The sequence below is a fragment of the Sciurus carolinensis genome, chromosome 7 (genome assembly GCF_902686445.1).
Source record: "Sciurus carolinensis chromosome 7, mSciCar1.2, whole genome shotgun sequence".
NCBI lineage: Eukaryota > Metazoa > Chordata > Mammalia > Rodentia > Sciuridae > Sciurus > Sciurus carolinensis.
The window spans coordinates 3,739,595-3,754,748 of record NC_062219.1 but is presented as its reverse complement, the minus strand read 5'-3'; the positions used below and the strand labels follow the sequence as shown (position 1 = coordinate 3,754,748).

General features: G+C 37.8%; 1 protein-coding gene across 4 annotated transcripts in view; it reads right to left on the bottom strand.

Moving 5' to 3' along the window:
• The window catches only part of Pde10a (phosphodiesterase 10A), a 289,793-nt gene that overhangs the window by 48,555 nt on the left and 226,084 nt on the right, over window positions 1–15,154 (bottom strand). For all 4 annotated transcript variants that reach the window (XM_047559021.1, XM_047559022.1, XM_047559023.1 and 1 more), the window contains 4 exons: window positions 13,985–14,171; window positions 5,684–5,826; window positions 4,492–4,575; window positions 3,284–3,434 (listed from right to left, as the gene is read on the bottom strand). In XM_047559021.1, coding sequence (XP_047414977.1) covers window positions 3,284–3,434; window positions 4,492–4,575; window positions 5,684–5,826; window positions 13,985–14,171 — 565 coding nt within the window. The remainder of the gene's footprint in view (window positions 1–3,283; window positions 3,435–4,491; window positions 4,576–5,683; window positions 5,827–13,984; window positions 14,172–15,154) is intronic.

Here is a 15,154-nt window from a genome sequence, read left to right as displayed (position 1 = left end):
TATTGCTTTGATAGTATAGCCATTTTAACAATATTAATTCTGCCTAACCATGAACATGGGAATTTCTTTCTTAGATGTTCTATAGTTTTCATTGTAGAGGTCTTTCACCTCCTTTGTTAGATTTATTGCTAGGTACTGATTTTCATTTTTAAAAGATCATTTTGACAATTATATTAAGAACAGATTCAAGGAAGGTAAAAAAGTGACTGGGTGAGAAGTCTTTTTCAGTAATTGAGGCAAAATGTAATAGAAATCCAGAACAAGAGAATAACAACAGATGCTTATAAAATATGATTAAAATCTACATGCATTTTTTAGGCAGAGTCAACAGGATTTATGACTGGCTATTCAAAGAAAGGTAAGGACAGACTGGTCAAGTGTGATCAGAGTTGGTGTCAGAAAGAATGGGAAGACAGGATTTGAAGAGAGACTGGACAGCAACTCTCATGGGTTGTGTTGCAAAGAAGAGTTAAGACACGGAGAAACAGACCACAGGGATGTTTGAATGTGAAAGTAGGAGCGTCGTGCTCACATGCAGAGGAAATGACCAAGAGAGGGAAGGTACAATGGCCGTGGAGACGGATGCATGTCAAGTTGTGTTCTCAAACAGGAATGGCCCTGGGTGCTGAGGCCGCGCCTGCTGAGAGCAGGGACTGCTCAGGGAGGTCTCCACGGAGCGGGCAGACACTCTCCAGGCACAGTCTGCCTTTCACACCGGCTCCCGGTTCATCTTGACCCAGCACAAGTGCCTTCTCCCGCAGCCTGACTGGAAAGGAAGTCTCACCAGTCACTTGCGCACCCTAACAGATGCAGAGTCACCTTACCAATCCCCCATGTGGGGCATTAAGATAACTGAATTGGTTAAGGTTCTGAGTATCACGTTGGTTTTGAATTGTTTCCATATTTTATGCTGTTATGCTCACATAATTTAACTAGTAAAAAATTCCAAGGTTTTAAAATCTAGCACAATAGAAAAAAGTTGTTATATTCCAATCTTCCCAATGTTTTCCTACTTAAAAAAAAATTTTTTTTCAGTTGTTGTGGATCTTTATTTTATTTATTTATATGTGGTGCTGAGGATTGAATCCAGTGCGTCACACATGGTAGGCCAGCGCTCTACCACTGAGTCACAACCCAGCTCGGTTTTCCTACTTTTTATTGGCATAGCTTTCAATAGTTTTATAAAGTGTGTGCTAAAATCACAAATCTAAAAATGACTTATAAAGAATTCTTTTGTTAAACATTTTCCCTTACTGACATCAAATAATTTCTAATAGTCCTATTAGAGAATACAAGTCCTGTTTAAAATATATTTTAAACACAGGTTATTTTGGGATGAGTTTTAGCCAAACGGACCTGAGTTTGAGGGGAATGGAAAGATATAATCCCAGAAATAATTTGGGAATACAGCATCAATAAAATTTTCCTCATTTATCTTTAAATTTTCAATCTTTAAAATATTTCATTGCTACTCTACTTGAAAGTATAATCTGTAAAATTCTTAAACTCACTAAGGTATCTTGTGGCAAAAGGAAACAAAGAAGTTGCTTCCTTAAAAGGAATTAAATAGAGAAAATGTTGAAAGTTCCAAAAGAATGGGGTTGGTAGAATTGAAAATTGTTTAAAAACGGAAAAATAACAGATTTCATCTGGGTCTTTCTTGAAAAGTGATAAATAATAACTATTTGTTAGTTTAAACTCGGCTTCCACTAGAAAAAAAAAATTTTTAAAGGAATACTTTTGATTCCTTCTCTGAAATGGCTATTTCTCCTCCTTTAGGAATGCACCTTTCAGGACTGCTGCTCAGACTGTGAATCTGGACAGACAGAATGGAAAAGAGGCTGGGTCTCAGGAATACTGGGCTCTCGTTTGAAAGTGATGTCGAAAGAAGTTCAAGTAATGGTTTCCTCCTCTGCATATCCTCCAGATGTCACCTGAAGTGTGGCATCAGTTTATAGAGGGGATAGAGGGGGACTGGATCAGGGTGTTGGTAGGCATAACCAGAACAAATGTGGTCAGAGGGACATCCTTGAGGTTCAGGTACTCTAGCTGTGGGATCAGCATCTCTTGAGCCAAGGAGTGCCCTAGTGCTCAATGCTTGACTGGGATTTTAAGTTAGGGAATTTGCCCAGAGTGGTTGCATGGAAGAGGAAGTCTTAAAATCTTGTAATTCTATTTTGAAAACTTTGGTGATCACCAACTGTAATGGTCAATTTGAACTGTCAACTTGATTGGATTAAATATGCCAATGATTAAGAGGCTTCTGGGTGTGTCCATGAGGGTGTATCCTGGAATGAATGGCTTGTGGGATAGTGAACTGAAGAGGAGCCCCTCCCTAAGCGTGGGCAGCACCGCCCAATTGTATGGAGTAAAAGGTGGAAGAGCAAGGAAGCAGAAGCAGAAGCAGATGCAGATGCAAGTTCCACTCTCTTGAATGGGTTCTTGATTGCTGCTCTGGTCCTCTGAGGATAAGGAACTCTCGCTTCTTCATTCTTCCAAAACGGACTCTACCAGTGATTCTCCAGGTAGTTTCCAGAAGCCTTGGTCTCAGACTAGGGTATCACTGATGATCCTTCTTGTTCTGGGGTTTCCTCCTCTTGGACTGTGTAGCTGCTGGTTCTTTTAGCTCTCCAGTTGCAGACAGCCATTGTGGACTATCCAGTTTCTGGTTGTATAAGCCAATCTAATAAATTCCCTTCTATAATCATACTTTCTGTTGACTCTGTTCCTCTAGAGAACCCTGACTAATACACCAACTTGTCTGTAAGTCAGGTAGATCAGTTAAACTTCTGAGAGTTCGTTCCCTTATGCAAGAGTAAATCAAAAATCATTTATGTTTTCACTGTATTTAATGTTCTGAGTTCTCTAATCGGGGGGAAGTGTCCACATTATCCAGGGCATATAGAATTCACTCTGTTTACATCCTTTCAGAACATTTAAAATTCAGTCAGGAAGAAAGACTACAAAATTAGTGTTTCCTTGAAGGATATTTTGATGAAGTTGAAATTTCTTTAACTACTTTCTTATTAAAACAATGCTAAATTCTTGGGTAATGATCTAAAAAAAAAGTGCTGTTCTAACTTACTGACATAGAATCTGTCCTGGAACAGCACATCGCCATGGCATATCATAGTGACAATGAGGGAGCTACACATTTCTGCCACTTACACATCTGCGCCACAAGGATTTCCACACTGAGTGAACCCTGAGCACTGGAAAACGTGTCCAAACCAGATCACTGGCTCCACTGAGACAATGTGAAGGGGAAGGGTGTGTCACCCACCTCCAGGTCTGTGAAGAGCCCGTAATTGTTCTGCAGTATGGCATACATGCAGTGTGCCACCGTGACCGCATGCTTCCAGTTGTGGTAAGGAACCCGTCGGTAGTTCTTCTTCACAGACATAATGAAACGACACAACTTGTCAAGTTCAAAGCTGTGAGGAGAAAAAGCTGTTAGGACCAAAGCCAGCAGAGAACGACTAATATTCAGAAGGGAGTCTGGCTGAGTCACACGTTCCTGCCACTTACACATCTGCACCACAAGGATTCCCACGCTGACTGAACCATGAGCACTGGAAAATGACTCATCTCTTCCCTCCTCTTTCTCCAGCCAAAAAGAAGGAAGAGAATGGAGACTCTTTTGTGGTTTTTGTTCAGCTACATTAACTGTCCCACCAGGGATATGTAGCAGAACCAGCACACAGTCTTCATTGTGAACCACCATGACACCTCGTGTTTACCAGCGTTCCCTTTGCCCCACAGCACTCAAAGACTAAAACAGCATCATCTTGCTGAAGGATCTATCAAGCCAACGTTTTCTAAAGAACCATATTCAGACTCACAAACTGAATACACACACACACACGCACACAGAGAGAATGTATATAAACTCTGAGAGGCATTTATACCCAAATGAGTCAAAAGGTGCAAAAGAAAATCAGTGCTTACATTCTAAGTTTATATAGTTAAGCTGTAGAAGATAAGATCTGAAATCACAAAGTCCCATAGAACAGGCAGGCCACAGTGGGAGAGATTTGCAATGAAATGGAACTACAATTACTGACGAAGTATTGTACTTTGAATCTGGAGACTTTTACTTTACAAGCAACCTGATAGATATATAGTCAATGTTGTGTTTATGCACAGCATTCTAAGTACTTTTAAAGTAGGTAATTCTGGTGAGAAGCGAGCTTTGCCTCCTTCAGCTGCACACCCTGTAACCCATCTCTATGATGCCTCTCAGATGTGTGGTGGTGAACAAGGCTTCAACCAGACTGCTAGGGAACTTAGTAGTCGCTATGGAGAAGCTGAAAAGGCTGCACTTTTGTCCAACAATTCCAGCCCATTTTAACTTGAATATTTAGAAACAATCCATATATGCCATATTTTAAGAGGATTATAAACAAAGAAGATGGTGAGGTGCATGAGCAGAAGAAGGAGGGAATCATGTCACTGCAGACTACAAATAGAAAGTGTTCAGAGACTTCATACCAGGACGTGCCACAGGATCGATGAACCATGTAGACAAAGATCCCAGGCCACATGCTTTCAAAAGGACCAATGTCAAAGTGGAATCTGAAATTAAAAGAGTAGTTTATTATTAATGGCAAGTAGAGCAAACAGAAAGCAAAGAAAAATCACTTAAAACTTTTTTCTATCAAGAAACCAAAAGCTGGGCACTGTGGTTCTCGCCTATATTCCCAGTGGCTCAGGAGGCTGAGGCAGCCGGATCAAGAGTTCAAAGACAGCCTCAGCAACTTAGCGAGGCCTTAAGCAACTCTGTGAGACCCTGTCTCTAAATAAAATACAAAACAGGACTGGGGATGTGGCACAGTGGTTGAGTGCCCCTGAGTTTAATCACCTCCCCAAACAAAAGAAAAGAAACCAAAAAGACCCTGGGATCTCGGCCATCATTTCCCTTTCTCAGGCACTTCTGTCTGTGACAGAGTTTTTGGGAGATTTCACATATTTCCTTAGGAACTTAGGATGTCTCTGGTTTAATTTTCTATTAAACAATCTGTTAAAAAAAGATGCTGCTGTTGTTATCAGAGAAATAAATAAAAAAGTTAGCCTACTGATACTACATAACTCAAAGGGGGAAATTTTATTGGAAGTATTTTTTGGAGTTGAAATTATTCTCCTATTTAACCTGAAAGAAGAATTTCATAAATATAAATATCCAAAGTTATATTACTATCTATTTCTCACTTACTAATTTAGTTACTAATATTCAACTGGAATGAACAGTATGGTGCAGAATTAGAAGGAAGGCAAAATTATCAGCTCTGGGTCATTTCTGAAGATTTTCTATGTAGATAAACAGTTTTGGTGTGCATTACAATGGGCATACAAGATTATCACAGGTCCCACCACTGGTAACTTAAATTAGCAAAGATTGGAAAACAAAACGCACAAGTTGAACTAATTATTATTACATTACTGACTTTAATTTGGAAATGTAAATTTATATGTAGATGAACACTTTATGTATCTGACACTAAATGCCATTTTGAACATTAAATATTACATGGTGTAAAGTATGCAACAGAGTCATAATGAATGCTAACATTTAGGTTAATTCATCTCAAAATGTACATTAACTGTGATTCTAATTCTACGACCTGGTTTACTTTTTCCAATGAGATAGAGAATCTGTGGCTAGGAAACTAAGTAAAATACTCACAGCTCGATTTCTTTACAGAGCCGCATGGGGAGGTTGAAGCGCATGAGGCCTTGCCATTCCTCAGCCGTGCAGATGCTGTGGTAGGACAGCTTTTCCATGGTCACGCGGTAGATGCACTCCGAGTGCCGGATCCGATGGTACATCTAGGAGGCAGGCAAAGAATGAAGTTGAACAATGCTCAAGGTGGTCCAGCATCAAAGTTCAGAATCTGGCATAGAAGAATCAGAATCACAACTGAAACCAAGGCAGAGTTACTGCTGTCCAAATTTCAATGTACACTGAAGTTCTGTTCACATGTGAACTTGAAGAAACAAAGGAGTTTTTTTTTTCTAATTATATCTCTCTTTTAAGTCTTATTTAATTTTGTAGCAAATGTTTTTTTATTAGCCATAATCTTTAGGGAGCGAAATGACCATTTGTCTTCTGTACAGTACATGTTTTATACTTTCAAAATTTTAATAATAAAAATGCTGAAAATAGATCATACTCATTTAATATTACAAAATGAATGGATATTAATAATTTTAAGGAACAGAAGACCTAGGCTTCTTCTAAATCTGCTGAAAGAAAAACTCTATTAATTACATGTCACCTGCCTATCAAACTCAACTTTCTTAGGAAGATTTTATCATTTCTTTCCTACTTGTTGATTTCACTGTTTATTTTTTCCTGTTCTTAAAAAGATTGGATTTGGGATTATATTGGCGTTACAGTAGTGAATTCAAATGTAAAACACAAATGTGTATATAAAAGTCAGACTATGCACTTAAAAAGGTAAACATATGAATGGAAAATGGAAAGGCACAACGTGCTGACATACAAACTCAAGATCTTGTGTATTTGTATGGGTGCAAATGTACTTTTGCAAATACTTACAAACTAATATGTAAGATACAATTAAACAAGCAAAAGAGCCAGTCAATGGGAAGGATCAATGTTTACACATGTGAATTTGTAAGTAGATGAGATTACTTAGAAGAGAGAACTTACAGGAGAAACCCAAGAGCCCTCCACAGCAAACTGAGTGAAAACGTACTATAATGGAAGACTGAGCAACTTTTTAATGTCTTACATTTTCCCCCACATCTAATATAGGACTACAGAGAAGACATCCACATTCTGCATAATAATATGAATGAAGCTAAATGGATCAAGTAATACGATATTTTCTTATGTTACCCTTTAAAATATTTAGCTTAGTTCTCAGAGTCCTCTAGTCCAGGGGGTGCCTTCTAAATGTTTGATTATGAAGATCTTCATCAGTAGAAGAATTTAGGAGATACACTCTCAATGAACATACACTCCTCATCATTACAAATGCATACACTCTGCTAATATGTTATAGATGCTAAAAACAAATTAAAATGCATATGCTTTAAATTTTTATTTTATTTACTGAACCAGACTCTTTGTTCTCACTAAATAGACTTGTTAAATGAAATCCTGGTAATTAAATATGTTATTGATTGGCAATCTTTGATACTTCTCAGTTCCACTATTTCAGTGCTTAGAGTTTTAGTTCTACCAAAAGTATGTGAATCCAAATTGAATGAAGATTGTTCTCAAACATCACAGTCATATTCTTGTTTCCTAAGTACTAAAAATACATTTGGATGAAATTCAGATAAGTTTCTATTTCCCATCATGTCAATCAGTTGATCCTACAGACTAATCACTTGCATTTTTATATATTAACAAAATGGGTTCAAAACTAATAAAACACTATGAAAATTGTCTATGAAGATTTTTTAATCAACTGAAACCTGATTCATAAAACAAAGTCACAAAATCTTCAATTTTAAAGGCAAGGAGAGGACAAAATAAAGAACAGATAGAACAAACAGAAAATAGAGTTGGTAGATTTACAGCTATTCTTCAAAAGTAAATGGTGTAAATATCAAGATTAAAAGGCAAGGATTTTCGAGTAGAAAAAAAAAATAAGCCTGAACAAATTACATGCTGCTTATAAGACTCTTACTTTGAACATAAACAAGTACAGTTAAAGGATGGTTGGGATATACCACTGACACCAAGCAAAACAGGGAGAGGCTTTATTAATACCAGACAAGGTGGATTTCAGAGTGAGACTATTATCAAGGATAAAGAAAAGGTTGTTTCAAATGATAAAGGGGTCAGGTTATCAAGAGGCCCTAACGATCCTAAATGTCATGCACCTAAAAAGAGTTTTGAAACATGTGACATAAATGATGAGACTGCTGCAAGAAAAGTAGACAGACCTACACACTTACACCTGGGGAGTCCAACACCACCACCCTGGGAATTGACCTGCTGCTATCACAACCCCATCAAAACCCTGGTGGGTTTTTCTACAGGCAATGAGAAACAGATTCTAAAATTCATATGGAAACACAACCATTCTGAAAACAAAGAATGAAGCTGGAGGAATTCCACTACCTCAATCCAAAACTTATTATCAAGCTACAGTACTAAACAGGCATCAAAGACACAGTAGGCCAAAGACAGCACGCAGAGACAGGCCACTGCATATATTCTGCTGGTTCTCAACAAGGGGATGAAGGCAAACAGCAGAGAAAGGACGGACTACAAGAAGTGGTGCGGAACAATGGAATATCCAAAGGTGCCACATGTAAATATTTACTCCAGTGGACAGAGCCCCAAGTGTAAGATCTAAAAGTACAGAACTTCTAGAAGAAAATAAGAGGGAAATGCCTTAATGACCTCAGGTTAGGCAAAAATCCTTCAACACAACTGCTGATAGCATAATAATAATTTTTCAAAAATTAATTTTCTTAGTGTCAAATCAGGATTCAATACTTTTGCTCTTAGAAACAATTAAGAGGTTGTCTTCCCCTCTGTAGATGGCCCGCCACAGAATAGGACCACCTGACATAGGTGACATAGCTTTCTGAAAGCTCCATTCCTGGGCAAATGGTTAAGAAAGTGAAGCTTCTTCTGTATCACTTACCTAAACAATACATCAAGGCAGAAGCATTCGATTTCCTCCCACACCTCAATTGAAGAGCTGCATATTCTGGGAGGAAGGTGATATTCCGCATATCCTGTAGTTCAGTGTAATTCTACGGCTAAGCTGCTAGGAAAAGTAACTGCATTTGGTAGAATAAATATTGCTATGACCACTATGAATACTGTCGAGCACTTAGATGGCACGTGGCATGCAAGCAGTCTGTGTGAAATACTTCATAAAGTTCTCGTAACTCCTACGAGTTAATGCTGATGCTTAAGGCTTTTATCGTCAGTTTACAAATTTATGACCATCAATTTTAATTTAATTTTTATTTATAAATGTATAGTATAATGTATATAATTTTTAATTTAAACTTTTATTTATTTTTATTATTCTGTTTTGTAACTCTAGATGTAAGGTAACACTAATTACAAAATAAAGTTAATTAGTTTTACTTTATGAGAATTGCACCATTAGCCTCCCTGATTCAGAGGCCTTTGAACCTGGCCCAGCGCCATGCTGCTGGGACCCCAAGTTCTTCGTTAACAGAGGACCTGTCCTGGGACTCCTCAACCACTGTAATCATGTGAACTTATTCCCTAAATAGATTCCCTCTAAATCATCTATCACTCTTTATATAACCAATTGGTTCTATCTCTTTGGAAAACCCTGAATGATATACCCTGCTAAGGACTACCTATTCTAAATTTTATGTACAAAACTTAAAAATGTTTCTTAATATTTTTCTTCCTATGAGCAACCTTCAGAAAGAACTGTGTCAAATGGAGGGCTGCATACTGGGGAGCTCATCTATATCAAACTCTGCCTCTGTCACATACTATGTGACCTTGGACAAATTATTAAACTTCATGTGTCCACTGTTTCTTTTGTGTGTGTGTGTAAAGTGGAGATAACAATACTCTCATTCATAGATGGTTGTGAGATTTTTTTTATATGTAAAGTATCCAAAACAATGCCAATCACAGAGTAAAGTGTTGAATCAAATAACAGCTGCTCTTATTCTATCATTTTTACATTTAATATCTAATATAAAAAAAGATACTCAATAGTTGGTTGCTGAATTCACAAATGAATAATGGTTGAACCACTTACTATACCCTGTAGCCAACTGGTTTCATTTTTTCCATGTCTCTTTAATGGTAAACATCTTCCCACCCAGAATGTATAGAGCTAGTCTGTTTTGAAGGGCTTCTTTTCCCAGGACAAAGATGTAACAGAAGTTACTATCCTCTTACCTTCTTGCATCATATCAAAATGCCTCTTAAAACCATAATAGGAATGACCAAATTAATGAACTCTTTTAGTTTTAAAGAATCAATCTTTTTAAATGGTTACTTTATGTTGACAGTAACTCTTCCAAAATAGATGACTATTTTCTATTGATAGTATTTCCAACTCACAGTTAAGTCAATAAATAAAAGGGAGGTGTTGCCAAAGAGGCATGTACCTTTAATTTTCATGAAGGTTAACCTGCTTCTATCAAGGACATAATTTGTTCAAGAGCAGAAATATTTGGAATGTTCCAGGATCAACACACTTAGATCCTACTTAATAATAACCAACAATTAAAGGGCATTTCATACCGCACAAAGCTTTTGCATATTTATTATTGTAAAAATACTTCTGTATATTTCCCAGAAAGAAGTAGGATTTTCAGGAAGGGTAGGGAGCCTGCAGGTTATTAGATTAACTGCTTGGGACAATGCATACAATGAGGTGCTTTTCCTAGTGAAAGTACGCTCGCTCAAAAGCCAAAGCTAACTTACCCAGAAAATATCAGGTCAGTGACATTAATATCTCAACAGGTGAAGCTCTGAGAAACCAACACACTGAGGGAACCAGTGGCTAGCTTACTGAAACTAATAATGCTGGTGAGGATGTGGGGGAAAAGGAACACTAATATGTTTTTGATAGTACAACCACTATGAAAATTAGTGTGAAGATTCCTCAAAAAACCAGGAATGGAACCACCAAATGACCCAGCCTAGGTCTCTGTCAACAGATGAATGAATTAAAAAAATGTGATATATATATATATATATACATAATAGAGTTTTACTCAGTCATAAAGAAGAATGGAATTATATCATTTGCTGATGAAAAGATGGAACTGAAGGATATCATGCTAAATGAAATATGCCAGACTCAGGAAGTCAAGGGTCAAATGAGGGAGTTAGAGAGAAATAAGGAAGTAAAAAAGAGATCTCATGAAAACAGAATGAACAGTAGAGTAGAGGAAGGGAATTGAGAGGGAGAGAAGAAGGGAAGGAGGAGGAAGTGTAGGAATGAAATCAACCAAATTATGCTATGTGCACATATAAACATATCACAGTGATTCCCACCTTGACATGTAATTATAATGTACCAATTAAAAAAATAAATAAAAGTGTGTGTCAGTCAGCTTTCCCTCATGTGACCAAAATATCTGACAAGAACAATTTAGAAAAGGAAAAGTTTATTTTAGCTCACAGTTTCCAAGGTTCAGTCCATGGCTGGCTCTGGGCCTGAGGTGAAGCAGACCACCTCAGCTCATTGCAGCCCAGAAGCAGAGAGTGAGGGAGAAACCAGAGATAAAGTACAATCCCTAAGGGTATACCCCCAGTGACCCACTTCCTCTAGACTCACCTCATCTGCCTATAGTGACCACCCACCAATCCATTCAAATTATTCATCAAATGGATTAATGCACTGATTAGGTTATAGCTTACATAACCTAATGTTTTGCTTCTGAACACTGCTTATATTCAAAGTATAACAATGGGAGAACAGCAGAGTAGAGGGAAAAGTTAAAGGGGAGAGTGGAGGTGAGAGAAAGGGGATGTACTGGGAAACGAAATGAGCAAAGTATACATGTACAGATATGTCATGATGAATCCCACTGCTATGTATAATTATAATGCACCATAAAAACATCAAAAATTATAACCTTAATGTAGACACGAAGAAACATCAGATAAAACCAAATTAAGAAACATTCTACAAAATACCAGATTTACAGCTTTTAAAATATCTAGGTGATAAAAGACAAAGACCACATAATAGTTTCAGAATAAAGGAGACTCAAGAGGTCTGCAGACGAGCAAAGTGCAGTACCTCGTACCACCTGAACCACATTACCCCGAAGTTCACATTCGAGGTCTCAATCCCAGTGTCTCAGGATATAACCAAACTTAGAGAGGGGGCCTATAAAGAGGTAACTAAGGTAAAACAATGTCTTATGTGTAACCCAATACAACATGAGAAGAGGGGTTCAGGACCCAGAAATACCTCACATAGAGGAAAAACCACATGAGGACAGAACTAGAAGGGGGCAGTCTGCAAGCCCAGAGAGGCCTCAAGAGAAACCGACCCTACACACCTTCGCCTTGGCCTTCTAGCAACAGAACTCAGAGAAAATAACTTCCTGTCACTTAAGTCACTCAGCCTGGTATCCACTCCAAAGTCCAAGTAATCGAATAGAGTACCAATGTTGACTTCTTGATGTTTTAAATGGATTCTATGTTCTTGATTTTAGAAAGTACAAGCGGAAGCATTCTGCATTACTAGCCATTATGTCTGAGACACTTTCAGCTCAGAGAAAGATAGTAACTAAAAGGGAAAGAGAAGGAGAAAGTGTATCAGAGCAAAAATGATACATATCTTTAACTTTGGGGGAATAAAGGTAATGGTATAAGGGGATTCTCTGTACTATTTTTGTAATGTTGCTTTTGATCTGAAATAACTTAAAAATTAAAAATGTAGGGCTGGGGTTGTAGCTTAGTGTCAGAGCACTTGCCTCAGCATCAGATAAAAATAAATAAATAAAATAAAGGTATTTAAAAATACAATAACATTTAAAAAGCTGCAATTTAAAAAAAAATTGAAAGTTTAGAAAAATGATGCTAAATCCCATTTTATTCTAACAATATGTAAAATTCATGAAAGGTTATATTAGCTACTGCTCTTTTAAGGCACTCCCATCTCATTAAAATATCATTTTCAATAATATTTTTACTTTTTTATTTTGGAAAATTATCAAAATTTTGTGATATACTGTTTTGACAAACATACTGGTAATAATATGTATCATAACAATTAATAATGAATTTTTACCATTTCTTTGTGTTTGGTTTTAGACTATTATCTCAATAATAAAACATAAAATATATCATAATAGAGTACAATTTTGTTAAATAATATAAGTACCTGTTCAGAGCATAGAACAAACAGTGCTTAATTTTCCAATCATAAGGTCTTGTGGTTTTAAGAAGAACAATAATAGGTACTGAATTGCTTTAGTTCTTAAGATTCCATTTTAAAATGTTAACAGTCGATATTCAAAATATACTAAAATTAGATGCTCTGCCACTTTTAAACTAAGAAAAATATAAGCTATCCATGTTTTTATTTATGAGAGACACACACAGATACTGAAAATATGTGAGGCAAAACTATATAGAACTGTAGTGTTTTATTTTTGATGAGCTGAGTAACAATGTCCTTGGGAGGGCCCCATGCTGGTGTGAGGGAAGAGATGGGTGTTCTTACTGAACAGCCCTAGTGAGGTTAAAAATGGTTATCCAGAGTCACCAGAGTTGGATTAAAAAAATTTTTGTTCCTATTTATTTCTCAGCTGTTTCCATGAGTTATACGGATGCTTCTACAAAACCTAATCCTAGTCCCAAAAAGCAATTTTTTAAAGTTACTAAGGTGGTACCTCTCATTTATTCTTGTTTACTTTTATAGAGAGGTTCTAAAATTTCAGAATTCTAGTAATGCCATAGAGGATTACTAGGGTTCACATACTACGAAACATTCAACTCCCTTAAAATACAATGATGTAAAAGCAAGATCATCAGAAGATCTCTTTTGAAGAGAGACCCCCCTCGCTTTAGTGAGCAGGGCAGGACGGCACGTGGGTTAGATGGGTCAACACTCACAGCATGTTTGGCAGGGCGTGAGGCAACCAGCAACACTGCCCTGACTGGCGTGAAACAGGAGCTACCGGCTGTCATTCGTACACTCTCAAATGCAGGGCAAACAACACACAAGAAGGGTTTAGACAACACTTTCCTATTCATTTCGGCAGATATCATGAAATACAAGTCTGATGCTTAAACATCTTTCCTAAACATTAATTTCATCTTTATTTTTAACAAACTCACACCTGGAAATAAATGTGAAGTATTAGGAGATCTTTTTATTTCTTCCAAGGAATTTTAAGGCATTTCCTAAAATACGTACAGCCAGGAATCATTGTTCCTAGTTTGTAAAGACACATAAATGGAAACCAAGGCAAGAGAGTTTATTGGCATTAAGAGCAGTAGTTAAGTGGTATTTAAGGCAGCACTTACATTAGCACAGTGTAAGGCCAAAGCACAGAAGACAGCGAACATCTTGAAGTTGTTCTCGTCAGTCTTGGAGAAGGCACTGCCGCTGATCTTGTTCACCATCTGCACCACCCCTATCACACTGCCCCGGCTCACGATGGGCATGCACAGGATGTTCCGGGTGGTGTAGCCTGTGTACAAGTCCACCTCTCTGCAAAGCGAAGGCGCAATGACATCACCACAGGGAAAGCAGCAAGTGGAAGAAGATGAACCACATAAGACAGCCTAAGTCTCGACTCAGATATGCAATGGATGTGCTACTATGACAAAGAGAGGGGACAGCACTGCGAGCCTCTCGATTTAGGGACAAGATGACACTTTAAAGTTTTATTAGAACCTTTACTTGTTTATTTTTTGTTTTTGAGAGTTTTCACCATAGTCTCTACAGGAGGATTCTGCCCTTCATGGGTTTTCAGCATCCAACATCACTGAGTCGAGGAATTCAGAGGAAAAACATAAATACGGTAAAGTGATTTGTTCCTTTGAACCTGGGCATAGTTATGTGATCTAATTTGATAAACCACAGGCCAAATCAGCTCACTCCTGTTTTACCAAAAATAACAAAAATTTCTTGAAACACAGCCATATCATTCATTTATAAATTGTCTGTGACCTGTGACAAAGCTCTTATGACCTGTAAAGCCAAAACTACTTATTGACTGACTCTTAATAAATAAACGTATGCTGACTCCTGATCTAAGGAAATGTTTTTAGAAAACAGGACTGAATTCCATATAAGGAGCCATGAACCCACACAGGGTAGTTGGTCACCGCAGACCTCGGTGCCTGGCTGCCCTCAGGTAGCACACAGCTCTCGAGATTCATGTGCCCGTCAGTACTTATCACTACTGGGCAGTAGCCTCTACTGAATGAATAAACTGCATCTGTTTATCCATCCACCAGTTAGTGGGCAATATTATTTGCTATTAGCCTGTGCCAGTAATTTCGAACACAGCTGCCTTGAAGATCTGCACACAGGTTTTTGGTCGGACATGCGTTATAGTTCTTCTTGCTGTGATGCCTGGGAGTGGCGCTGACCCAGGGACCATGCAGTGGGCGTAGGTTCTAATTTTCAAGCAGCTGAAAGACGGTTTGCCTGAGGGGCTGGCCCCGCACACACTCCGCTAGCAAAGT